This window comes from Suncus etruscus, chromosome 8 (genome assembly GCF_024139225.1).
Source record: "Suncus etruscus isolate mSunEtr1 chromosome 8, mSunEtr1.pri.cur, whole genome shotgun sequence".
In the NCBI taxonomy this organism is placed as follows: Eukaryota; Metazoa; Chordata; class Mammalia; order Eulipotyphla; family Soricidae; genus Suncus; species Suncus etruscus.
Window position 1 is genome coordinate 12,328,555 of NC_064855.1, and position 27,367 is coordinate 12,355,921.

General features: G+C 44.7%; 1 protein-coding gene across 1 annotated transcript; it reads right to left on the reverse strand.

Annotated features, from left to right (window-relative positions):
• Positions 1-217: 217 nt before the first annotated feature.
• On the reverse strand, positions 218-27,367 carry CRTAM (cytotoxic and regulatory T cell molecule). Its single transcript, XM_049777945.1, has 10 exons — positions 27,322-27,367; positions 17,946-18,092; positions 15,587-15,739; positions 13,438-13,581; positions 11,436-11,597; positions 9,967-10,041; positions 5,581-5,664; positions 4,306-4,452; positions 1,274-1,360; positions 218-682 (listed from the first exon to the last, which is right to left on the reverse strand). The coding sequence occupies exons 1-10, from the start codon at positions 27,365-27,367 to the stop codon at positions 552-554; spliced, it is 1,176 nt and encodes a 391-aa protein (XP_049633902.1). The 3' UTR covers positions 218-551.

Genomic DNA, 27,367 nt, shown 5'->3' on the forward strand with positions numbered 1-27,367 from the left:
CTTCCCTGCTGTCCTATCTTTCTAGCCCTATTTTCTTCCCAGTTCTTTATTCAAAGACCAGTTGAAAGTAAACTTAGGGGTGTTTGTGGTTCAACTGAGTTGTGGCTAGGGGCTAGTCCTGGCCCCCTACTCAGGAGCAAGACTAGTGGAGATGTTCAAAATGGCAGGGATCAAAACCAAGGTCAGATGTAAGGTTAGCGCCTTAACCTCTTGCCACCTTTCTGGCCTTGAAAATTTATATGTAGTTTCCTTGGCTGCCAGGAAAACTGGTCTTCTTCACAGTAAGATGTCCACTGGGTGTGTGCACCTTGATCTCCAGTGCCAGGGCACAGAGCTGCCTGGATCAAAGCCAGGTGTGAGAAGTTTTCTTTCTTCTACAGTCATCACATATTTTGTCCTTGATGGTTGGGTCCTCATTGGACTACGCTGGATGCTGAATGGTGGACCCCACGTTGCTGTGTGCCCCAGGTCCTTCCACCTGTTCCAGAAAAAAGCACCTTTCCTGAAAGGAGGCTCCCAAGCTTTCAATGTCACTGTTCAAAGTAGACTTTCTACACGATACTCTCGGGCAGAGGAGCATGCTCACCCTGTAACTTTGGATGTGGGGCTCTTTCTTTCTGCTTGGCTCTTGCTTCTGAGTATAAATGTGTGATGTAACTCATGTAGGTCTTGGAGCGGGAAGCTGAAAGAGAACCATTTTAGAAATGAATATTAAGGGGCCCAAGCCATAACCTAGCAGGAAGGGCGTTTGTCTTGCACACAGCCAACCTGTGTTTAAACCCTGGCATGAGATATGGTCCCCTGATCACTGCCAGGGATGACCCCTGAGTGTAGAGCCAGGAGGAACTCCTGGGCATTGCCAGATGTGGCCCCAAAACAGAACAAAAAAAAAACAAGAAATGAAAATTGGTTTTTGTTAGTTGTGAGAGTCATTCTTAGGGGATGCAGAAGCTATAAGGGCCTCATCCTGGATGTGCTGTAGTGGGGTATATTGTGCTTCCCAGGGTCCTACAAATGAACAGAAACATTAGCTTTGGGGGGGGGGACCACATCTGGCAATGTTGGGGCTTCCTCTCAGTTCTGAGATCACTCCTGGTTCTGGCTCAAGGGACCAGATGCACCATGTGGAACCTGAGCTCAGTACAAGGAAAGTGCCTTTACCACATGCTCTCTCTGCCCTGCACTGGCTTTGAATGGCTCTCACTTGCTCCCTTGAAGGCTCCCCAAATGGATGAACCTCAGTTTTTGGATCTCTGCTCATACCGTGACTTACTCTGACTTTTTTTCTCTTGGGATGATGTTTCTTCATTATTCGATCTGGATCTGTAACTCTCCAGTGTGTATTCCGAAATTTCATTTTCTGCAAGGAAAGAGATCCAAATTACATATTTCTGTGCCCATAGACTGCTATTGGTGAAATGCCCTTTTAAAAATTACGGTGCTTCTGTTTTCACATAGACTACACCCTTGTCTTCAGTCCTTCCGGAAACTATTTAATTTTTCTCTTTCCTCTGATTCCTTCCTACAGGCACTAGACGGGGCAGTGGGACTCTTGGAGGTCAGCAGGTTGGAGTCAAGCCTTGTCCTTTGGGAAGACACACTCCCACTAGCCCTTAAGGAGCTACAGTGTGAGGGTATTGTGGGAGATTCTGTAATAATACTTGGCATTTGCCTGTTCTTTGGGGAAAGCAGAAAAGCCAGTCCCAGCCTCTCAGTCTCTGGATGAGAATTTGGTCCAGCTGAACATCTTGAGAGGCCAATATTTAACTAGGAGAAATGCTTTTAATCAGGCCAGGTCTATGCTGAGTGTTGTGTTGGCCCTTGGGGCATAACAGTTTCTCTATGGGACAAAGTCAGCAATGTCTGGTCAATGGCATGATAATATGTCATGCACAATTTAAAATGTTCTAGAATGGGCCAAAGCAATAGCACAGCGGTAGAGTGCCTGGCATGTGGCCGACCCAAGAGAGACCTGGGTTTGATCCCCGGCATTCAATATGGTCCCCTGAGTGATTTCTGAGCACAAAGCCAGGAGTAACCCCAGAGCGTCAGCTGGTTTGGCCCCAAAACAAAACCAAAACAAAACAAAAAAAAAATAAAATGTCCTAGTAGCTGCATTCAAAAACTTAAAAGCAGGTGAAAGTAATATATTTTATTTAACCTATGATTCAGTACTTTTACTAACTAAACTTGTGTGTTTTTGCACATTCGTATGTGTATCATATCTTTAAAAATGTGTATCTTTTTTGTTTGTTTGTTTGTTTGATATGGTTTTCGGGCCACATCTGGTGCTGTTCAGAGTTTATATATATATATATATATATATATATATATATATATATATATATATATATATATATAAATATATATATTTGATTTTTTGGGTCACACCTGGCAGCACTCAGGGGTTACTCCTGGCTCTACACTCAGAAATTGCTCCTGACAGGCTCGGGGGATCATATGGGATGCCGGGATTGGAACCACCATCCTTCTGCATGCAAGGCAAATGCCCTAGCTCTATGCTATTTCTCAGGCCCCTACTTTTATATTTTTAAAAAATTACTTTATGTAAACACTGGTTGATCGTAATACAGTTATTGTTTTAATTTCCACAGTTACAAAGTTGTTCAGGGTTGAGTTTCAGTCATATAGTGTCAAACACCCTTCTCCGGTGCACATATCTCACTGCCGATGTCCTCAGTTCCCCTCCTCCCTGCCCCTTTCCCTGCCTGTTTCTCTGCTTTGGTGGCAGACACTTTCTTGTCTGTCTGTCTGTCTGTCTGTCTGTCTGTCTGTCTGTCTGTCTGCCTGTCTCTCTTCCTTTTTTCCCTAATAGACACTGGCTTGCAATATTGTTACTGAAGGGGTTTCATACATCTCACTTCCCCTTCTTTTAGCACCAGTTCTTGCCCAGTGATCATTTCCCACTATCATAGTCATAGTGGTCCCTTCTCTGCCCTAACTGCACTCCCCCTCTATTGGTGGTAAGCTTCCTACCATGCACTGGTTCTCTTGTCTCTTGTCTCTATTGTCTCTGGATACTATTGCCATACTGTAGAATTAAATAATTAGCGATGGTGCTGGATAGAGGTGAATGGATGGAGAGATTTTTCTCTGCCATCCCAGGCCATGTGGCTCCGCAATCCCCATTCAGCTGGCGGGTCCCAGGTTTAGGTGAATGGCGGAATCAGACTCATCCAGAGACAGGCATCAGGAAGCATCAACTTTATTCATGCCCTATCCACCATATGTGTGGCCTATATCATAACCTTTTAAGCAGAGCCATTCTTAGCTAGCCCTGCATCTTAACTCCTTTCAGGCATCTTCCCTTTGACCTCCATGCTGGCAAAAGACCAAAAAAGGGCTAATCCCCTCTGGTCAAAACCTTATCTACCCTTTCCAAGACCCCTCCCAGGAAATGGGTGGGGTCTTGCAGGTAAGGTCAAGTTACCATACTACCTTTTTTTTTTTTTTTGGTTTTTGGGTCACACCCGGCAGAACTCAGGGGTTCCTCCTGGCTCTATGCACAGAAACCACTCCTGGCAGATTCAGGGGACCATATGGAATGCCCGGATTTGAACCATCATTGCTCTGCGTGCAAAGCAAATGCCCTACCTCCATACTATTTCTCTGGCCCCTATCTCATTTTTTTTTTTTATATCCCACAAATGAGTGCGCTGATCTGTCTTGTTGACTAAATTATCCCTGGTGCCTGGCACAGCATCTGGCCTGCAGATGCTTAGTGAGTGCAAGTCGAAAGAATGAATAAATGAGCTTGCTCACCACTTGGATCTCCTTGTGGATGGAGATTTAAGAGTTTTAATTTAGTCTTTTAGTTCTCTCTATTCTGTAATGTACGATGTGTTTTAGATATTGCATAAGTAATGCAGTAAAAGCAACATCTGTTGAAAAGCAACCTAGATGGTACATGTTAAGTATAAGTAACTTCTGTTAAAATGTGACCTCGTAATAAGTTTATGTACATGGGGCTGGAGAAGGACACTAGGGCCACAGACAGACAAAAACACACCTTTCTCTCCTGAGCTACTGCCTTACCCCCAAAGCTTCTGGAACTCAACAACAATTCTCAGAGATGCTTATTCTCTTGGTATACCTGCTTGACTCTAGTTCATGGCTATGCACGCTCTGTGTCAGCTGCAAAACAATTGCTTCTTTGAGTAGCATCTCCTAAGAGGCCTCAGCAAATACGCCCCCAACGTAAGTTACAGTGGACCTTCTTTCTCTCTTTCTCAGATCTGCTTCAGGTCATAAATATCAACATCGCCGGCCTTTCTGCCAACTCACCTTTTTTCCAGATCACATGTGCTTTCCGGAGCTTCATGAAAAAGAGCTGGACGATGATGAAGAGCACCAGGACGAGGAAGGACACAAGTGTGAGCAGCAGGATGCCGCTCTTCCTTTTCACCAGCTCCTCATACTGAGGATTCGCATCTAGAATAGAGAAAAGGTTATGTTAGACCATGTGAGGGGTGGAGGGCCAGAGTGCATATCCCAGACTTCCCACCAGTGGTAATGCAGGCCTACAGCTCAGCTGAGCACTTTCCAGAGGGTAAAGAGATTTGTTCTTGGGAAGCAAACTGACAGGCTTGAAAGCAACACGGCGGTTCTGGACAGTGATGGCAAAAGGGTTGTTAAGTTTCAGCACTCTGAAACTTGCTGTTTGTCACTTCTAGATTGAGCATGTGAAGTTATTGGCTTCTAGACTGAGGATTCCCTGAGCTGTGAGAAAGGATTTTATTTTATTTTATTTATTTATTTATTTATTTATTTATTTATTTATTTATTTATTTATTTATTTTTGGCCACAATTGGTGGTGCTCAGGGGTTTCTCCTGACACTGCACTCAGGAATTACTCCTGGTGGGCTCAGGGATCATATGAGATGCCAGAGATCAAATCTGGGTGGGCTGCATGCAAGACAATGCTCTCCCTTCTATGCAATCACTCCGGCTCCCAGGAGTTTATTTTATTTTACTTTTAGTCAAGATCAGTTGAATAGGAAGAGCTCTTGGTAAGGAATATGAAAAACCAAGTAAAGGAAATGACGTTCATTCACTTTGGCTTAGCTAGGTGGACATGTAGAGATAAACTTGAGGGGCCTCGGAGAAAGCTCGAAGGACCAGCACCCATGGTTTGCATGCAGGGAGCCTGGGTTGGACCCCCAACTCCACGTGGTCCCTTGGTTATTACCAGGTGTGCTGCTGTGTCCCTCTCACCCCCCCCCTTCCCTGGCAGAACATGCAGGTAGAGCTAGAAATAAAATGAAGCAGAGACTAATGCACAGGAGAATATTCTGGAAATACAGGTATGGAAATCTCCTGCCTGGGAATGGGTCAACTCTTAAGCAATTAGAGCCTAGAAGTAATGATAGAAGCAAATCAATCATGTAAAAAGGCAGACAAGGAAAGAATGATAGATGCAGAGGACGAGTTAGCCAACAAGCCTTACTGAGATTAAGAGATTTACTCATTAATCAATAGAAAGATCTAGAAAGATGAGGCTGACTGAATATGAAGGCGAATGGCCAAATGATGGAGCAGCATGTGATGAGAATATGTACCTGTGGTTAAGTGCAGATCCTGAGTGGTTTCTTCTTCCTTTCCCTTGCTATTCTCTAACGTGCTAGAATCTTCCATCACTGCCTCTGAGGAGAAAACCCCCATCAATCATCTGACCAACTGTGTAGAATGTGCTTAGAGACAGTCACCCAAAGCAGTTTTGGAAACCAAACTGAGTTAACCTCATTCATTATAATAAAAATCACAAGGCCAGTTCTGTTTTGCTTTTGCTTTCTGTCTTGCGACCACATCTGGCTTGTTCAGGGCTGATGCCTGGTTCTGCGCTTAGGAATCACTCTTGGTGGGACTCAGGAGACTTTATGTGGCACAAGGGTCAAACCCAGGTTGGCTGTACGCAAAGCTGGTACCCTATCTACTCTGCCATCTCTCCAGCCCAAAGGCCAGGTCGTTAAAATTTTTAAATTGTATTTTTTAGCTTTTGGTCCACACCCTGCAGTGCTTATGGATAACTCCAGGTTTTGTGTTCAGTAATCCCTCCAGGCAGGTTCTGAGGACTATATGGGATGTTGGGGATTGATCCTGGGTCAGCTGCGTGCAAGGCAAACACCAGAGTGTGCTATCACTCTGGCCCTTATTCTTTTGTTTTTGGGCCACACCTGGTGACGCTCAGGTGCTGCTCCCAGCTATGCACTCAGAAGTTGCTCCTGGCTTGGGGGAGCATGTGGGACACTAGGGGATCGAACTGCAATCTGTCCTGAGTCAGCCACATGCAAAGCAAATGACCTACTACTGTGCCACCACTCTGTTCCCTCTGGCACTGATTTTTTTTTTGTTTTTGTTTTTGGGTCACACCGGCAGTGCTCAGGGGTTACTCCTGGCTGTCTGCTCAGAAATAGCTCCTGGCAGGCACAGGGGACCATATGGGATACCGGGATTCGAACCAACCACCTTTGGTCCTGGATTGGCTGCTTGCAAGGCAAACGCCGCTGTGCTATCTCTCCGGGCCCTGATTTTTAATTTTTTAAATTTATTTTCTTTTGCTAGAGGCCAGTTTTAGTGTTTATTTTTAATTTTTAATTAAATTTTTAATATAATAAACATGAAATTTTCAAGTTATTTATTTATTTTTTCCAAGTTATTTATGATCAGGTTTTAGGCATAAGGTGTTTCAACATCCCTCCCTTCACCAGTGCCCATTTCCCTCCACTAATACCCTTTGCTTCAAGCACCCACTAATCTGCTTCTACAAGAGGGTCTTGAAAAAAATGTTGTACTGTGAGGGGTCAAAGAGATAGCACAGTGGTAGGGCATTTGCCTTGCACGCAGCTGAGCTGGGACAGACCCAGGTTCAATTCCCAGCATCCCATATAGTCTCCTGAGCCTGCCAGGAGCGATTCTGAGCACAGAGCCAGGAATAACCCCCGTGTGCTGCCAGGTTTGGCTCCTAAAACCAATAAATAAATGAAAAAAAAAATCATTGCATTGTGGTTTATAGTGCTGCTGCTGCTAGGATTTCATACAACACTCTACCTCCTTTCTGTGCCACTTCCAGAGGTCAGTTTTTTATTTTTTTATTTTTGGGGGGTTTGGGCCACACCCGGTGATGCTCAGGGGTCACTCCTGGCTATGTGCTCAGAAATCGCTCCTGGCTTGGGGGACTATATGGGACGCTGGGGGACTGAACCATGGTCCGTTCTAGGCTAGTGCCGGCAAGGCAGACACCTTACTGCTCTGTACCACTGCTCCACCCCCCCACCAGGTCAGTTTTGAACTGTCGATGTGTTCCCCAAAACAGTTGCAAATGACCAGACCTACTTTGACTCACTGATTAAAAGGCAACTGTTTGTCCAGTGTTTCTTCTGTGAGCCAGGCTGTGAGCTACTGGGTATGATCTTGCCACAGCTCGGAGTAAGCTAAGGCTTAATATTGTCACCTCTCAGAAGTCCTTTAGCAAAGGCCCTGGCACAGCCAGTATGGACACTCATGCCTCAAAATGCAAGTCATTATTCTATAGTTCCTTCCTCTTTGTGAACAACAGCCTTTGGGTGCTTTCAGGTGACATGGATCACAATTGAACAAAGCCACGCTGGACAGACAATCAAAGAGGCCCAAATGCAGGAAGCCAAGGTTGGTAGGCTCCTAAAGAAGCTCATTGACCCCATTCTCTCTCAGTAGTGGAAAGTGTTTGCTAGAGCGAAATGATAAAATTATAAGAGATCTTTGGCAATTTTGTGTTCTTCCTATTTTCTGTTTTCCTCTGCAGTTTCCTGGCCTTTATATTTTTTAAAAAAAAACCTTTTGAACAGCGCCACTAAGTGGCCCCAAAAGGGAATGAACTCCTCCCTTTTCTGAAAAATGATCTTACTAACAGCAATAACTTCAGAGAAATTGGAAGCTGAAAGGAATCTTGGAAGCTGCGTTTCTTAAGCTTTCTGTGCCGGATGAAAAGGCAGAGCAGCAAATTGAGTTGTTTAGCAGCGGAGGAAGTCAATTGAAACACAACTGGATTCTAAACACGTTGAAAAATATTGGATTATTAAAGCAAGCGATGTAGCTGTTCCACTTCATAGTATTGTCAATTTTCCACTGCTCTTCAAGAAACTGGGGCATTTTGCAGGAGGTGTGTGTATGTCAGTGTTTCAAAAGCCCCCACATTACTTTCCAATATTATTCAAAGATTAAAGAAAAGAAAACATTTTAAATGCAATCTAACACCCAGAACTAGGAGTGTGATAATGAAGGGGATGCACTCGTCTCACCAAATGAAATTATTATAGAGAACTCACAGGAATTTGCATCTGTCTTATGCACCAGATCACTACAACAAGACATATATGCAGCTGCACTGGTGAAGGGAGGGGTATTCTGTTTATGACTGAAACCCAACTACAAACATGCTTGTAATCATGGTGCTTAAAGATATATTTTAAAAAATCCTATTTTTTTTCTAAGGACCTGTTATTGCCAGAAATTATGCTGGGCAAAATACAGAAATAAAGCCAAAATGTTTATCATTGTCCCAGGTTAACCATCTGGTAGTTTCATGACCTAGGAAACAGGACTTATTCATCTCCATTTTTATGTAGTTTGGTCCTGTTCACCGAGAACTGAGTTCTTGACTACCCCCCAACTGCTATTTCTGTAAGATGAACTCATGATCTGGGCTTCCCAGGAGTTCTGGGTCTTTGCTCCTTGTTGAAAGCAAATCTTTATTTCGTTGGTTGCAAAAAAAGAAGTGCCCCCAGAGATGAACTCAATCTTGCCTTTTAGAAAGAATGTAAAGTTGGGGCTGGAAAAATAGCATGGAGGTAAGACGTTTGCCTTTTATGCAGAAGGTCTGTGGTTCGAATTCCGGGATCTCATATGGTCCCCCGAGTGTGCTAGGAGCGATTTCTGAGCATGGAGCCAGGAGTAACCCTTGAGTGCTGCCGGGTATGATCTAAAACCAAAAACCAAAAACCAAAAAAAAAAAAAAAGAAAGAAAGAATGTAAAGTAAATGTCGTGTGTGTGTGTGTGTGTGTGTGTGTGTGTGTGTGTGTGTGTGTGTGTAGCAAAATAACACTGAAATTATAAGATATTTGTCATTATTAAATAAATGTTTCTAAGATGATTTACTTCCAGACTTGCTATATTGCTGGAGCCAGTTCTGTCGGATTTATTAAAAAAAAAAAAAAAAAAAAAAAGGTGCTGGAGCCATAGCTCAGTGGGCAGGGCCTTGCATATGACTGAGCTGGGTTTTATCCCCAGCATCCCATATGGCCCACTGAGCATACTCAGGAATAATTCCTGAGTGCAGAGCCAGGAATAACCCATGAGCACTGCTGGATATGTCCTCCCTTTCAAGAAAAATACATTAAAAAAATCTAGTATTGGGACCGAAGAGGTAGCACAGCAGTAGAGCATGTGCCTTGCATGCAAAAGGACAGTAGTTTCAATCCTGGCATCACATATGGTCCTCCAAGCCTGCCGGGGGTGATTTCTGAGCATAGAGCCAGGAGTAACCCCTGAGTGCTGCTGGGTGTGATCTAAAAAACAAACAAACAAAATCTAGAATTGGGGGACGGAGCTAGTACAGGGGTTACAGCGTTCACTCTGCAGGCAGAGTAAATCCCTGGCACCACAATTGGTTCCTCATGGTCACTGACAGGAGTGACCTCTGAACACCACCAGATAAGTGCCCCCCAAACTTTAAATTTTTTTTTTGTTTTTCGGGCCACACCCGTTTGATGCTCAGAGGTTACTCCTGGCTCATCACTCAGAAATTGCCCCTGGCTTGGAAGGACCCTATGGGAGTCCTTCCTTGGCTAGCGCTTGCAAGGCAGACACATTACCTTTAGTGCCACCTCGCCAGCTTAAATTTTTAAAGTGACCTTCCCAAGGAAGCATGCTTTTAAAAAAAAGATGTTGTAATGATTTAGACCCTTACCAGGACTGGTGGGCTGCGGAGGGTCTTCTGAGGTGAAGGAGCTTGTCTCTGGGGTCACTGAAGCTTCTTCGGGAACTAGGGAAGAAGAAAAGCAGAATTGTGCTATGGCGGAGAGAAGCTTCATCCACATTGTGCTGAGGATAAGGGGCAGGAGTGAATTTGGCTGCTGCTGCTCCTGGAGCTTTTGTGCCTTTTCTGCAGCTCATGCTCTGGAGCTGGGAATCTGGGTCCCGCTGACTGGCCATCTGCTAAGTGAGTGGGAAAAAGCCTTTTCATCCGGGGCAGCCTGTAATCAGAGTACATGTGGTCCCATCTGCCAGACAGGCCCTCTATCTATCTATACCTATATATCTATCTATACCTAGTCCTGGACCTACTAAATTTGTTTCTATCTGGGGTATGGATGAGACACACACTGGGAAGTGCTCAGGACCACTCCTGGTAGGTTTGGAAAACTATATGTGGTACAGGGGATCGAACCCAAGTCAGCTGCATGCAAAGCAAGTGCCCTATCCATTTGGTCTATCACTCTGGAGCTCAACTGACTATTTTTTTGGGGGGCCTTTTTTTGGTGTTTGGGTCACACCCGGCATCGCTCTAGCACTACTCCTGGCTCTATGCTCAAAAATCGCCCCCAGCAGGCTCGGGGAACCATATGGGATGCCAGGATTCGAACCACCGTCCTTCCATATGTAAGGCAAAGGCCTTACCGCTGTGCTATCTCTCCAAACCCTGGAGGCCTTTTTTTTTAGGGGACCACACCTAGCGCATGCTCAGATTTATTCTTGACTCTGCACTCAGGAATTACTCCTGGCTGTACTTAGGCGGCCATATTTGGTACCAAGGATTGAATGTGGGTTAGCTGCAGGCAAGGCAAATGCCCTACCCACTGTTCTATCTCTCAGGCCCTCATATCACTTCTCAGAAAGTGTTGCTTGACACCAGTTTTTACCAATATTTGCAACTACTAACTTTCAGTAAAGGAGTCAGGGACCAGAGATAATCAAGACATATCTCCTCCTCACCTTGACCATGTGCTGTTTAATTTCATCTCCCATCCTAACGTGCTCAAGCAAAAAGTTTTACAGCCAAGTCAACATCTAAAGCCTGATCTAGCCTTAAAGTGACCACGTGTGTGTTTTCTGTTCCTCCTGGGCCAAGGACAGAAGTGCCTTGTCCTTGTCATGTGATTGCTCCAGAGTCAAGGCAGCTATAAAGCCACTGAAAGGCAAGTGACATCTGTTGTCATTATGCATGCAGGGTGGTGGGGTGTGTGGCATCTGATAGGTTCTCTATGCCACGCTGGCTTCTCCTGGGACATCCCTGGAGAGAAAGCACCCATGACTGTCCACTGCCTTGTAGACTATCCGGATCCTCACCCTGACCTGCCCCACTCCATTAATTTTGTTGGGTGCTGAACTCTTCAGGGAGTTAACAATGATTCTGCGAGAATCCTTTTTTCTTCTTACTCAAATCTGCAAACCGGAACGATGCTAGCAGGGTTCTCCCATGCAGAGTGACATGTCGGATGATACACTTCACCGTTGTGTCCCGGCTGTACGCATGGACTCGGAGTACACTGGTGCTGTTGCATTTCTTCCCCTCATTTTCAAATTCATGGTGGGTTTCACCTAAGGAGCAATATCAGAATGTCCCTGTGATTGTGGCTCTTAAGATTTGGGGGAGATTCATTCTCTCTGACGCTCAGGGACTCAACAGCTCGATGAACCTTTAAGATTTCTAGACTTGGGGGCCTGAGCTACAGCATAGATGGTAGGGCATTTGCCTTGCACGTGGCTGACCTGGATTAGATCCCTGACATCCTCTATGGTCACTGAAGCCCAGCAGGAAAGACCCCTGAGCATAAAACCAGGGGCAATCCCAGAGCACAGCTGGGTATGGCCCCCAAACTATTTTTATTGTTTTGTTTTTGGTTTTTGGGTCACACCTGGCAGTACTCAGGGGTTGGTTACTCCTGGTTCTAAGCTCAGAAATAGCTCCTGGCAGGTTTGGGGGACCACATGGGACGCTGGGATTTGAACCACCATCCTTTTACATGCAAGGCAAATGCCCTACCTCCATGCTGTCTCTCTGGCCTCCACATCCCAAAAACTTTAAGGGAAAAAAAAATACTCCCAGCCTCATTTTATGTCCTCTATGTATAGATTTATCCTGACCACAGGAAGAAAGCTGCTTTACTAAAAATCAGAAAACAAGCACACAAACAACAAAAACAACAAAAAAACTTTCACTACTTTACTTCTGAAAAAGAAATGGGGAATTAATTGTTCTTCTGAGCTGGTCAGAGCTACAGTTTTAGGTCATTTCTATCTAGAATTCATTTGGGTCCCCAGATCTAAAAACCTACATTTATATAGAATTGCATATAATAGCTGCTAAAATGTAAAACTGCTGTTTCCCAAACATAACAATGAATTGTCTTGATTACTTCAGATGGTTCAAAGTTTAGATTTTATTTTTGTTTTTGTTTTTGGGTCAAACCTGACAGCTCTCAGGGGTTACTCCTGGCTCTATGCTCAGAAATTGCTCCTGGCAGGTTCAGGAGACCATATGGGATGCCGGGATTTGAACCACCATTCTTGGGTCCGGAGAGATAGCATGGAGATAAGGCATTTATCTTGCATGCAGAAGGACGGTGGTTCGAATCCTGGCATCCCATATGGTCCCCCCCAAGCCTCCTAAGCGTTGAGTCAGGAGTAACCCCTGAGTGCTGCTGAATGTGACCCAATAACAACAACAGCAACAATGAACCACCATTTTCTGCATGCAAGGCAAAGGCCCTACCTCCATGCTATCTCTCCCGGCCCCTCAGAGTTTAGATTTTGTAACTAGAATGTTTGTATCTGGCCTTGTGTTTTTCAAAAATATGCTATCCTGTATAATAATATCTTTTTTTTTGTTTTGGCTTTAGATCGTGCCTAAGGGCATTACTCAGGGCTTACTCCAGGCTTTGCCCTCAGAGATCACTCAGGGATCACTCAGGGATCTAACCTGGGTGGGCATATACAAAGCAAGAGCCACTCACCATACTATCTCTCTGTGCCCTATATCAAGAGATCTTAGTGGCTTTACGTGCAAGACCTATGTTAACGATGTTTTCACTTTTTAAAAAAATTCTATTCGTTGAGTAGTAGCTACAATAGGCTTTTTATATTGAGATTGTGTTGAACGGCAAGAAGCCATCATAGAAATCCCATTTTAGATTTGTACTTTGTTTTAAGGAAAAGACAAGGTCATATTCTTTTCCGTTAGCCTGTCAAGATTAAGATGCAATAATGACTAGTTATGAAGATAATTTGCCCAGAAAATTGATTAAAAAAAAAAAAAAAAGGTTGAAGGGTGGTTTCTGCCTCCTCCTATCAGCAGAGGGTGCTAGAACATCTAAAGACTCCTGGTGGACACTCGCTTGGGAAGAAGAATCTTTATTATTCTGCCAGAGATGTCTCTCACCATAGATCTCTAAGCGGTCCTCCAGAAGCCAGGTCAGCTGTGGAGGGGGCTTGCTTCTCAGGGTGGAGCAAGTGAGCGTCACATGCTCTTCTCCATCCAGCGTGCTGAGGACAGAAGCTGCCACAGTCGGCTGAGATGGGCTGGCTGGAAGAAAAGTGATTTTTCTGTGCTTAGTTCTTTATAAGACTCAGAAAAGCTGGGGGGCGGAGGGATAACATTATGTGGCAATAAACACACATAACATACACTATGGCCCAAATCAATATGCAATTCAAGGGCATCTACATATTTGGGAAGCAACATTGGCTGTAGCCCAACTGTCCCTGCCCTGTGTATGAGAAGGTTCTGGATGTAAATTTAATTTTTTGTTTTTGGTTTTGGGGTCACATCCAGCAGTGCTCAGGGGTTACTCCTGGCTCTATGCTCAGAAATCACTCCTGGCAGGCTTGGGGGATCATATGGGACGCCGGGATTCAAAACATTGTTCTTCTGCATTCAAGGCAAACACCCTACCTCCATGCTATCTCTCCAGCTCCCTGGGTGTAGATTTAAAATTATAACAGCTCTGAGTTTGTTTAAGGATAAAGCTCTGTCTAGGTGAGGCCTGGAGACACGAATTCCATCCTACCCTGCACCACCAGCTGGTTTTAAGGATTAGGGCTGGTGGCCTGGCATCACTTTTATCCCTTTGTCTGACATATGGAGTGGAGCCCTACTTGAGTTGATTCTGAGCACTCCAGACTCAGAAGGGAAGTGAATCCTGTCTCCTCCAGCTACATTTCTCTCACAAAGTGCCCGGAACCTTTTCTTCTTATCTCGGAAGCTGCATTTAGCCAGGCTGCCTTCTTCCTGCTGGTTTTCTGCCCAGGACACTCTGCCCAGTCTTTACTGACTCATCCACCAACTAGTAAGACATGGGAGCGTCAGTCCCAGGGGGTCCTAGATATCAGCGGGAAGGAATCAGCGGGAAGAAGATACGAGATGTCCTTGGAGGATGTCAGTGTGGGACAGGGCTGTGAGCAGCACCCAGCAGTGCTTGCTCAGCCTGAGCTGATGCTTTTGGGAAAAGACAGGTCACCCAGGTTCTCAGTATTCCAGGGGGTCACTCCTTTTGGGGTCCTCTGTCACTGTGTCTTCTTGGCAGGCAGGCGCTTCAGCAAACTGATTCAACCAGAGGGATAGAATCTGTTTGAATCTTGTGGGATTCTGTTATTTAAAGCCATATACAAAGCAATATTCTGCCACAACGAGCAATGTCTAGACTAAGACACTGGCCACCAGCCACCATTGAGAGAACTCAGTGAATGCCGATGGCCAAGAAACCATCACTTCCTACTCAAGCTGCTACCCCATCAAGGGGCATAAGATTTGGTTTGGGCAGAGGGTGTAATATGAGATCTAGTGCTATGAATTTGTGTTAGGATGGGCTGGTTCTAGGTTCTACTGCTTCCTAAAATGTGTGTAAATGCTCGTGGGCCAGTCCCTGGAGCACTGTGTTAGGGGTAGAGTTTCAAGCTATCTTACATGCACTTTGCCTTTTTTAATTTAATTTTATTTTTTACTTTTCCTTTTTGAGTTCCCTGCAGAGAGAATTCACTTGATGATGAATCTCTACAAATTTACAACTAGATCTAGGGCTTGCTGCTCAATAAGCTCCTTTGTGTTTCAACAAAAGATGGCAGAAAGGACTGGAATGGTTGCATAGCTGTAGGGTGTTTGCCTTATATGCGCTAACCTAGGACGGACCTTGGCTCCATCCTCCAGCGTCCTATATAGTCTCCCAAGCCAGGAGCGATTTCTGAGTGCATAGCCAGGAGTAACCCCTGAGTGTCATGGGGTGTGCCCCCCCAAAAAAGATGCTAGAGATCCCCCCCCCCAAGAAAGAGCTCATTGTAGGCAAGATTTTTGACTTGGCTGATAGCACAGTGGGTAAGAGTATTTGCCTTGCAGGCATCCGACCTGGGTTTGATCCCTGGCATCCCATAGGGTGTCCTGAGACCTATTAGGAGAGATTCCTGAGATCAGAGACAGGAGTAACCTATTAGGACTGTTGAGTGGGGCCCAACCTGCCCCATCCCAAGTTTTTAAAACCAAGGGTCCTTTTCAAAAGGAACATTGTGCTCCTGAACAGACATGGGCCAGTCCCTACCTAGCACGCTCACTTTCACTTCCTGCGTCCTCACAGAGTCTCCGTACTGCAGACATTTGTACACGCCTTCATCCTGCTGGGTTGCGTTCAGCAGGCGGATGGACAGCTGGTTGGAGGAATGATGAAGTAGCTGGTATCTGGGACTTCTTAAAGCTGGGCAAGAGGGAAAGAGATGGTTGGATGGTCAGGATGTGGCCACCAAGGGGAAGGCTGCAGTGAGGGCAGGCAGGGACCACTCTGACAGTGGAAATGATCACTCTGGATAAGAACTGGGTGCTGAAAGGAGGGAAAGTGATAGGCATGGTACCCCTTCAGTAACAGTGTTGTGAACCACAGTGTCTAAAAGGAAATAAAAGAGAGAGAGAGAAGGAAAAAGTCTGCCATAGAAGCAGGCTATAGGGGCCAGAGTGGTAGAGCATTTGCCTTGCATGCGGCCGACCCGGGATGGACCAGGTTTGATTCCCACTATCCCACATGGTCTCCTGAGCCTGCCAGGAGCGACTTCTGAGCACAGAGCCAGGAGTGACCCCTGAGCGCCTCTAAGTGTGGTCCCAAAACCTAAAAAAATAATTAAAAAAAATAAGGAGGGTAGAGGGGGGTAGGAAGGAAACTGGGGATATTGGTGGCAGGAAATGTGCATTGATGAAGGGTGTAGGAACATTGTATGACTCAATTTGCCTTGAAACTCAATCTTAACAACTTTGTAATTGTATATCTTACAGTGATTCAATTAAAAACTTTATTAAACAAAACAGAGTAAGCAGTAAACACTGTTTCTTTAGAATTATTTCCCTCAAGTTTTCAAGTTTTCCTCTCAGATCTTTCAATAATTAGTATCTTTTGTGGGGGGCACAGATGGTGATCAGGGGTTGCTCCTGGCTCTGTGCTCAGAAATCACTCATGGCAGTCTCAGGGGACCATATGGGATTCTGGGGATTGAATCCAGGTTGACTGTGCATGCAAGGCAAATGCTCTTCCTGCTGTGCTATTGCTCAGGTCCCCAATTAAAATCTTTTATTCTCTCTACCGGAATCTAATATTCAATTTTACTTGAACTAATCCAGTTAAGTCATTTTCTGTCAACCTACCTTCATGTTACCATGCTTTGAAGAGCACCACAACAAACTCAATTCTGATAAAACAGAGTGGAATTTGCTATTTTGGAACTCTTTTCCAAGGTGGGTCTTATGAGGGAGGGTCTATAAAATCAGCACCAAAGAGCTGCACCAAACTGAGCTTAGAAGCCCTTCTCCTGGGAAGGTGCTCTGTGATTAACACTGCCCAATACACAAGTGGCTCTGGGTTGGATCCTCAGCACCTCAAATAAAACAAAACAAAACAAAAAACAATTTTTCCCCCCAGGGCTCTTCTGTGGTTCAGGTAGGGGAGCATAAATATGCCTCACATGCATGGGTATGGGTTTGAGCCTTGATACCTCATAGCTCTTCGAGCACTGCAGGGTGCCCCCCCCAAACAAAAAAAAAAAAGCAAAAAGCAAAAAAAAATCTATTTTTACTGGAGCAAAATGAACTCTATGAAGTGATGGATGGTAATCAAAGCTGTATTCATTATTTTGCAATATAAGCACAGATATATCAAAGTGTGCTCTTATATGCCTTTCAGTGAATATAATGTGATATGTCAATTCTATCTCCACAAAACTGAACAATCATTTTGTAGGACTTTCACAGTGTTTGTGGGATCAGAGAGATAATACAATGGGTAAGACTTTTGCCTTGCACATGGCTGGACTTGATTCAGTCCTCAATACCACAGCTGGTTCTCCCGCAGTACCTAAGCTGGAATGATCTCTGAGCACAGCCACGCAGGCAAAAGACCTGAGTACTGCCAAGTTTGGCTCCAGTTCACCATTTCCTCCTAAATTCCCAAAGAACACAGTGTGTCTGTTCCATATCTGCCATTCCTCTGGCTAGTCTTCTTGGTCATAAGACAGACAGAAAGGGGAACTAATGAAACTTTGCTCCCACAAAAAGGGGGGCAGAAAGTACAGCAGCTGTACCTGGTGTGGGATAATAGCACTGTGCAGGGGGACAGATCCTCTGCCCTGGGCTGGGTCCCTCCCTCTGCCACCTCTCCTCATGCTGAGAAGGTGACACAAGGTACAGGAAGTGTTGTCTTTGTCATGAGTCTCCCTCGAAATCCCTCCTGCTGGGATTTCCAGGCCTGACTTCCTGTCCGGAGAAAGGCCTGTCTGTGATCTGTGGGCTGCTGGGAGTGCCCATGACAGCAAAGCAGGGTGACATGAGCCCAGGGGCTGGTTGACTCATGTCCCCCCAACACATCTGGAAAATCCACACCACCCCTTCTGGTTGCCATCTGGGGGCGATCTCTCACTCACCAGAGTGCTCGTTCAGGAAGATGGTGAAGCCCGAGGGCGCGAGCCATTGCAGGGACATGTTGTGGCCAGGAGAGGCTGTGCAGTTTAGCTCCAGGGCCTGGCCTTCATCCACAATGAGGGTCTCTCTAGGCTTAGTCAAGGAGGCTTCTGCAGAGGAATGAGAGGAGAGTATGTCAAACCGGTGGGGGCCTCATCTCAGCATATGCCCCTTCATGCATGAGACTGTTTCTGACCTTGCCTTTTTTTTTTATTAAATAATTTCTTTATTTAAACACTACGATGACAAACATAATTGTAGTTAGGTTTCAGTCATAACAAGAATACCCCCCCTTCACCGTGCAATCTTCCCATCACCAATGCCCTCATCTCTTCCCTCCCTCACCTGCTGCCTGTATTCAAGACCTTTCCTTTTTAAATTTTTTTAAACACCCTGGTTACAAGACTGTTCATTCTATAGGTTTTTTTTATTTCACAGACAAAATGTACTTCATGATTGAGTTTCAGTCATACAATGTCCAACATCCTTCACCAGTGCACATTTCTTGCCACCCAACCAGTTTCCCTCCCACTCTCTCCCTGCCTGACAACAGGGGCAGACATTTTTCTTCTTCCTTTCTCTCTTCCTCCCTCTCTCTCCCTCTCCTCTCTTTCTCTCTTTCTCATTCTCTCTCTATCCCTCTCTCCCTCCATGTAAGACACTGGTTTGCAATATTGCCACTTTATCTCCTTTCAGCAGCCAGTTCTTGTCGAGAGTGATCTTTTCCAATTTTCATTGTCATAGTAGTTCCTTCTCTGACCCTTTACTTAGAGACACCGAACCTTGGCCAGCACAGAGACTGCAGACCAAGCTTTGGCTGGTGAGAGGAAGGGCTGCAGAGATGGAAGGTTTGGGGGAAAAGGGGAAGGGAGAATTTATTTGGGTGCCTGCCTTACATGGTGTCACTTCTATTGAAACAGTCCTCCAGGGGACCTTTTGAAGGGGGAAGTTTGCTTTAATCTGCCAATAGAGAGAGGAGAAACTCAAGGCCACCAAGGGCCGGGGTGTGATCTGGACCCAGGTCTGAGCCTCTGGGCTCCATTTTACGTCTCTGGGTCAGACTCAGCCACCAGGAACCTGAAAATGCTACAGTTCTGGCCTCAGGTTAGACCAGAGGCAGTGCAGGTCTTCAAGGTCATATGCATGCCTGGGACCCACTGGAGCATATGCTCTGGTGTGTTCCTGTGAATTCGGGAGCTGCCCTGTGGCAGGAAGGGGGAGCAGTGAGCCCCCATCTGCTTGGGCTTCCACATTCTGGGACTGGGGCTGGGATATGGTATTTGATCTCTCCCAGCTAACCATTCTTTTTTTTTTTTTTTTCCCAGGGGGGGGAGCATACTAGGGGTTGCTCAGTCATTACTCCTTGCTCTGCATTCAGGAATCACTTCAGGCAAGCTTGGGGGACCATATGGATGATGGGAATCAAACCCAGTTCAATGCCCTAGAATGCTGTACTATGATACAGTGTACAGCATTGTAGGGCATTGAACTGGGTTTGATCCTCAGCATCCCATATGGGTGGCTTGTGCGCAAGGCAAATGCCTGCCTGCTGTGCTATTGTTCCAGTCCTAGCCCCAAGCTAAACATTTCAGAAGCATGTTTTCCAGGCAAATGTCAGGTTCTCATTTCCCTCAATCCTGACTCCTTCAGAATGCAAAACCCTATTGGTCCACAGATCTAGCAACTGGGGTTCCCTAAGAGGAAGGAATAGGGAAATGCTACGGCCTTGCTGCTGACTTAGCACTTTCATTGAGTCTCTTCATTTCTTCACATTTTAAATTAAAAAAACTTGTTTTCCAGAGGTTGATTCTTTTTTTGTTTTGTTTTGTTTTTGGGTCAGTTACTCCTGGCTCCACGCTCAGAAATCGCTCCTGGCAGGCTCGGGGGACCATATGGGATGCCGGGATTCGAACCAATGACCTTCTGCATGAGAGGCAAATGCCTTACCTCTATGCTATCTCTCCGGCCCCATGAGATTGATTCTTATCAATGGAAGTCTGAAACAATTGCTTATATACAAAAGCAATTCCATGAGATGATAAATTGTGATTAGTAATGGTAATGCTTTTTATGGCCTTACCTTAAATCTTAAAAATAGAGGCTGGAGTCATAGTACAGCATTGTAGGGCACTGAACTGGGTTTGATCCCCAGCACCCCATATGGTCCTCTGAGCACTACAGGAGTAATATCTGCACACAGAGCGGGTGTGGCTCCAAAAAAAACAATGAGGGGGTGGGAGGGTAGTGCTTTATTGTCTTGTGATGAACTTCCTGCAGTAGAAAAAGGGCTTTGGGGAGCTCTGGGAAGAAACGGATGTGATCTTGTGAGTTTGTCCTTGCTTACGTCATTCATTTCTTTTGAGCCTCCAGCATTAATAAGCCAGAATGATTGTATTATGTTCATATTGATGTTCTGGGAAGGCCGTTTGCCTGAGTTCTAATGGGGAAAAAAATTACCTCATCAGTCAATATCATAATGAATAATGGGAGTCAGAGAAAAGAAACTGCATTTTCATAGATGCGTCGAGGCATGAGGCCAGAATATCCTGCTTAGGCAGGGGTCATGAGGATGCACAGCCAGGCAGAAAATGCATCTATGATTAGGTATCGGGGTTAATGTCAGCAGAAATACTTTGAAATGATGTGGCCTCTCTTCTTTGGTTTCCAGCCAAGAATTTGAGCCTAGAACTCAGTTCTATAGCTTCCAGAATTAGTCCATTATGATTCTTGCTTTATGCTCTAGTTCAGGGGTCTTAAACTCGAGGCCCGTGGGCCGTTTGCGACCCTCCATACAACATTTTGTGGCCCGTGGCCGGCCTTCAAATATCGCAGTATTCGGGATTATTCGCTTACCAAATAATCGCAATAAAAATCTCATTAGTAAGAAAAAAATCGCATTAAACATTCGCATACCCCGAGCAGTTCCATTCGGGTATGCAAATGTTTAATGCGATTTTTTGCGATTTTTTATTGCGAATATTCGGTAAGCGAAATCCCTTATGCGGCCCTGCCTCACCCCGACTTTGCCTCCTGTGGCCCCCAGGTAAATTGAGTTTGAGATCCCTGCTCTAGTTGGTTTTTAATGTCACTTGCCATTCCCAAACTGACATTCACACTGACCCTGACAGGATGTTGGCCTGATACAAAGCCTCAAGGTATGAGCTGGAAAGGAAATGACTGAGTCGAGACCACGAACAAATCCCTCAGCTTTTTTATTATTATGAGGAACCTAAAGACAGGAGAGACATTATCCCTGGAAATGATGAGCCTCAAGACTCTCATGTCGAGGCCGGGCGGTGGCGCTAGAGGTAAGGTGCCTGCCTTGCCTGCGCTAGCCTTGGACGGACTGAGGTTCAATCCCCCGGCATCCCATATGGTCCCCCAAGCCAGGAGTGACTTCTGAGCTCATAGCCAGGAGTAACCCCTGAGCGTCACCGGGTGTGGCCCAAAAACCAAAAAAAAAAAAAAAAAAAAAAAAAGACTCTCATGTGAAGCAAACAAGCACTGAACTGTCTTCTTCAAGGCTGGAGTTAACCCTTAGAAACTCAGCTTTTGTTCTGAAAGGTGTTCAGCGAGGAAGTCTGGGACATAGTGTCTGAATCAAAGAGCATTTCATTCTCACTGTGGACCCATGGCAATATGGAGCCTGACTTTTCTGTGTATATTTTATTTGATTTTTTTGTTTGTTTTGGGGCCACACCCTGTGGTGCTCAGGGATTACTCCTGGCTCTGTGCTCAGAAATCACTCCTGGCAGACTAGGGGGGGAGGGACCATATTGGATGCAGAAGATCCATCCCAGGTCCATCCTGGTTCAGTCATGTGTAAGACAAACACCCTACCACTGTGCTATCACCCCAGCTCTCTGTATATTTTAAAGTTCGAGTTTGCACTCAGTTTAAGAATTCAATAGAAGATGGGGCCGGAGAGATAGCATGGAGGTAAGGCGTTTGCCTTTCATGCAGGAGGTCATCAGTTCTAATCCCGGCGCCCCATATGGTCCCCCGTGCCTGCCAGGAGCAATTTCTGAGCCTGGAGCCAGGAATACCCCTGAGCACTGCTGGGTGCGACCCAAAAACCACAAAAAAAAAAAAAAAAAAAAAAAAAGAATTCAATAGAAGGTGCTGGAACAGACAGTCCACAGCTCTGGATGCCTGCGTTCCAGATGGACCCAGGCCAGAGGACAGAATAAATAATGCTGTTTCCTCTTTACTCTCAGCTTGCTTTGGACTGACAGGCCTGTTTATCTTACAGCCTAATCATGCACACCCATGTTTGATTTAAAGACAGGAAATGACTGTTGAGTGGAAGAATAGCCCCAGCAAGAAGCCACAGACCCCACTGCTTCAGTCATGGGGCTTACAAAGACCAATTCTATGTGATTAGGCCACGTTGATGGATGGAAACGCGGTCAGTTACGCTTGCATTTAGGAAGAATAAATCTTTAAACCAAAAGTTTTCCCCATGACCCTATGCTTATCCCTGGAAACTAGACACCAACCCACCTTTATTTTCTTTTTACTTTTTCCACCATGTCAATTTGAAGCCAGACTTTCACCTTCTTTGTCAGAGGTTGGGGTGTGGGGCACTTTCTTTGCTCACCACTTCCTCCCTTGATTTCCCTGAGACACCCTATGCTCTCCTGCTGCCGACCCCCATTCTGAGCACCTGCTTTTCATCTCTACCTCTATAACTTCAGAGCTCCAGTCCTTCCTCTCCATGACCTCAATGTGGCTTAAGAGGCTGAGAGTATTGAGTTTGGGAACCCATGCTGGCTGGTCTTTCCCAGGAGATGACGCTTTCCTCTTGCAAGGTCATTGACCCCTGAGCTCAGTCCTCATCTCCATGACTGGATCCATCCATTCATGCAAAGGCATACATGATGGGTGGGATGCTAGTTGAGTGAAGGGATTGGAACCCATTACCTTCACTGTCATCCCACAATACATCCCTTGAATTAACTGTCCCATAAGCAAGAGGATATCATACCAGAGCACATGCCACTGAGCCAAAGGGCCAACGAACAGCAGTCACGGCCTCCTACACAATCACACACAGAACCAGATGTCAAAAAAGCCAGATGTCATGTGGGCTTCCTCCTAGGCCACTATTGCTCTTCCCGTAGGCATCCAATCATCACTGCACATGTCCCCAAAGCCCTCCCACGCAGAGGAGTCCCACACTTGAAATCTACCAGGAAATCCATGGTTTCCTTGTCCCCAGGTCACACGCACAGCTCACAGATTATGCCCTGCTACCTCTTAGGACTTCCTCATAGTGATGATCATCAGCTCTGCACACTACATGCGAGGTTATCTCATGACACCCAAGCTCCACTCTCCAGGTGATCCCTTAAATCCATTGGCTCCTCTTTGTTCACCATTACTGCCTTACTTCCTGAGTCCTTACAGTAGCAAACACCCTTCTAGTACCTTCTTCCTCTCATTCACCCTCCTCCTCAGCTTCTGGCATTTTGAAAACAGATCAATCACCAGGTCCTGCCCTTCCTTAGAATCTTGGCTATGGCTCTCATGTGCTGGAGGAAAAAAGTGAAAAATCTTACTCCTCTTTTCTCCTCCAGTATCACCTGTCAAAGCTTCATGTGCATGGCCACTTGCTGTTCTTACCAAGTTTCAGGTTGAGTTCTTGGCCTAGAATATCTTTCATCTTTCCTCCAAGACAACTCAGATCACAACTCTAAATCCAACTCTTACCTTTAGCTTCTTCTTCTTCTTCTTCTTTTTTTTTTATTATTTTTATTTATTTATTTATTTATTTATTTGGTTTTTGGGCCACATCCGGCACTACTCAGGGGTTACTCCTGGCTGTCTGCTCAGAAATAGCTCCTGGCAGGCACGGGGGACCATATGGGACACCGGGATTCGAACCAACCACCTTTGGTCCTGGATCGGCTGTTTGCAAGGCAAACGCCACTGTGCTATCTCTCCGGGCCCTTCTTCTTTTTTTTTTTTATCTTTTGCTTCTTTTCTCTCCCCAGCTACCTTAACTTGCTTTTCCAGACCCTCAAAGGCTTTGAGAAGACTTATATTAGGGTCCTTAGCACATCATCATTCTTTGCTTAAAGTATCTCTCTCTGGATATATTACAAAGACTCCATGGAAAAGTTATTTGTCATATATTTACTTTATATTCCCAGAGCCTAACATTTTTAGTGTTTTAATATTAGTTGAAGAAAATATGTAACTCAAGCTATTTGGGAAAAATATTTTAATAGGCTACTATGTTAGTAGGTAACTTCTGCTCAGTAATTGAAGATTAGAGTTAAGTAAAAACCAGAGATGCATAATGTTGAGTGACCTTGAAAAGAGGCCAAAATTCGATATTCTGGAACTTTTTGGAACTGCTGTAGAAGTTGCTCAGTAGAAGAGTGACTGACAGTTTCATCGCAAAATTACTATCAATTTTTGGTTTGGGGCCAAACCAACATGGTGGCGCTCAGGGCTTATTATAACCTGACTCTGCACAGAGTCGGGTGGAGCTCAGATGACCATCTGGGGTGCTGCATGCAAGGCAAACCCCTACCCTCTGTGCTATCTCTTCAGCCCATCCATCATTCAATACTCTGGACACAGCTGACATTGGCCAGAGTTACCAAATTCATGACCTGCTGCTGCCTTTTGGCTGCCATGAAAGTCCCCTGGCCTGCCCTTCTCTTGTCCAGGGCTTTGATGGCCTATCAAAGCAGTATCATCAGATCATCAGATTCCACTGAGCCCAGACACTTTGGAGGAGGCCCTTGGATGAACTTTCAACTGGGGAGTTTCAATAGGAAGCTTAGAAATGCCATAAAGTTGTGACTTTCAAACTTCTTCTTTTTTTTTTTTTTTTTTTTTTTTTTTTTTTTATTTTTTTTTGGGTTTTTTTTTTTTTGGGGGGGGGGGTCACACCTGGCAGCGCTCAGGAGGTATTTCTGGCTCTATGCTCAGAAATGGCTCCCGGCAGGCTCAGGGGATCATATGGGACTCAGGGATTCGAACCAATGACCTTCTGCATGAAAGGCAAATGCCTTACCTCCATGCTATCTCTCCGGCCCCACTTTCAAACTTCTGATGTGCATTACAAAGCCTGCCCTCTCTGCAGTACCGACTTGAGTTAGAATTTCATAAAACAAAGTTTGCCCTGTTTTTTTATAGACTGTTTATGTTGTTATTTACTAGCTTTGAAAATATGGGCAGGTGGACTAGAATCTTCTGTTTTTAATAAGCTTAGGAAGTGCATTATTATAGTTTAGGTAGTAACCATAGTGTTAAATGTAGGGTATTAAAAATGTAGGGTATTGGAGAGATAGCATGGAGGTAAGGTGTTTGTCTTGCACGCAGAAGGTCGGTGGTTCGAATCCCAGCATCCCATATGGTCCCATGAGCCTGCCAGGAGCGATTTCTGAGCATAGAGCCAGGAGTAACCCCTGAGTGCTGTTGGGTGTGACCACTCCCCAAATGTAGGTGTTAATAGAAAACATAGATATAAAAACATTATTGATATAAAACACCCCACAAAAGTGCCCACGGCCCTCTGCCACTATCTTTACATCTTGGTTTTGCTTCCTTTAATCTCACTTTTATCTGTAAATTTGGATTACTGAGTCCTAGATCAGACCCTCTGTGAGGATTAGAAGTAGTTTATTGAAAGTGCCAGTAAATCTCTCTCACCTCAATTGATAAATAGTATTGGAAGTTAGTCTCAAGATAGATCTTAGATCTACTGAAAGACATGAGTCCTACTGTTTTGATTTTAAAAGTAGACCTATTGATATTCTAAGCTAAAGAACTTTATCTGCCGAATTGTGTAGGATAGAGGCTGCTTATGGTCTCAGGGAATGTGGTAGAGGAAGATTGACTCTCTGGTGATGAGTGTGTTAATATCTTATGCCTAAAACATTGATCGTAATGCTATTATAAATCATGATGCTTCAACTTCAAAAATAGAAATCAACCAACTTCCAGAACAAGGGTGATTGACACTTTGACAACATCATAATGCAAACTATATTAGCACGCTTACTCTTGTAAACTCATGTTATCTCTTATTTAAAAAAAATTATCCTTTGTGAGGTCTTTTTATGAACCAATAGCTTGAATCTTTCTAACTTAATGTCCCCTATTTCTAGACTTCAAAATTTGCAACTTTAGAGATTTAAAGGACCTTTCTCCCCACTCCCTTGTTATTCTTTAAGCCACTGAGTAAAGAAACTCACATTATTTATTAGCAAAATTGAATCCTTATGCAGCTCATAAGGAGCAAGGACCAAAATATGAGGCCCAATTGAAGTGCTTAAAATAGGAAATTAAAGTCCTGTGTGAAAATAGGAAATCCTGTTGTTTTAAATGGTCCCCTATGCTACTGTTCTGTGATAAGGCCAAATTAGAAGGCTTTATTTGAAATAGAACTAGAGTCAATATTTGCAAAAATGCATGGGCAGGCAAGCAATATGCTTTTAGGTTTCCATTCCAAGAACCTAATACAGGTTGCATCAAGGGTTATGTACACCTGTAGTATGCCCCACTTTGGGTAGAGAGTGTTGATCCCAGATTCAAAAGATGTTTTGCTTTAATTTTCATAATGCTGCATTAGGCTTAAGCATCAAACAGATTTAAAAACGAAAGGAAAAAATGTAAAGCAAAGTGGATTTTTTTTGGTAAAATAAGCCCAATATTTCACATGGCTCATGATCAGTTCCTGGTGAATTCCAATTTATGTTGCACTTTGTCATTATCCAAGTGCTTTCAAATTTGAAATTTTATCCTTGCAATAATCCTGGGAAGTTCAAAGATCAAACATTGCTATCATTTTTACTTCAAATACAGGGACTTGCTGAAGGTTCATAACAGTAAAGTTGCTTTGGAAATCCAGAATAGATTCTTTCAAGTGGTATCCTTAAAAGACTGTCTCACTTTGCCTGCCCAGATCTCTCTCTCTCTCTCTCTCTCTCTCTCTCTCTCTCTCTCTCTCTCTCTCTCTCTCTCTCTCTCTCTTTCTCTCCTCCACCTTCTCCCTTCTCTCTCATATACTCACTCACTTTGAACTCACTCACTCACTCACTCACTCACTCACTCACTCACTCACTCACTCACTCACTCAGTGATTCTTTTCCTACCTTCTAACACTGGAAAGGAAAAGGAAACAAGGCAGGAATTAATTTTCACCTTGGATATGTCCTCAGTCCACCTCCATCTTTTGGATGGTGGCTGGGGCATGGCTAGGAAAGTCACCTGCATTTATCTTCTGGAGTGCATCTTCTATGAATACAGTTGGCCCATGGGCCAATTTGACAAAACATTCGTTCCACTGAACATCAAAACTCAGAAATTCCAAATTCTTACCTTGTAAGGGGAACCAAATCAGCAGACTGCAAACTGTCCACCACAT

Excerpts from the sequence above, each read along its gene's own strand:
- CRTAM (XM_049777945.1), bottom strand. The coding sequence starts at position 27,367 with ATGTGGTGGACAGTTTGCAGTCTGCTGATTTGGTTCCCCTTACAAG. Across the intron at positions 11,598-13,437 it reads GGACCGCTTAGAGATCTATG|GTGAAACCCACCATGAATTT; the intron begins GTGAGAGACATC and ends ATTGCTCCTTAG. Across the intron at positions 1,361-4,305 it reads ACATGTGATCTGGAAAAAAG|AAAATGAAATTTCGGAATAC; the intron begins GTGAGTTGGCAG and ends CTTTCCTTGCAG.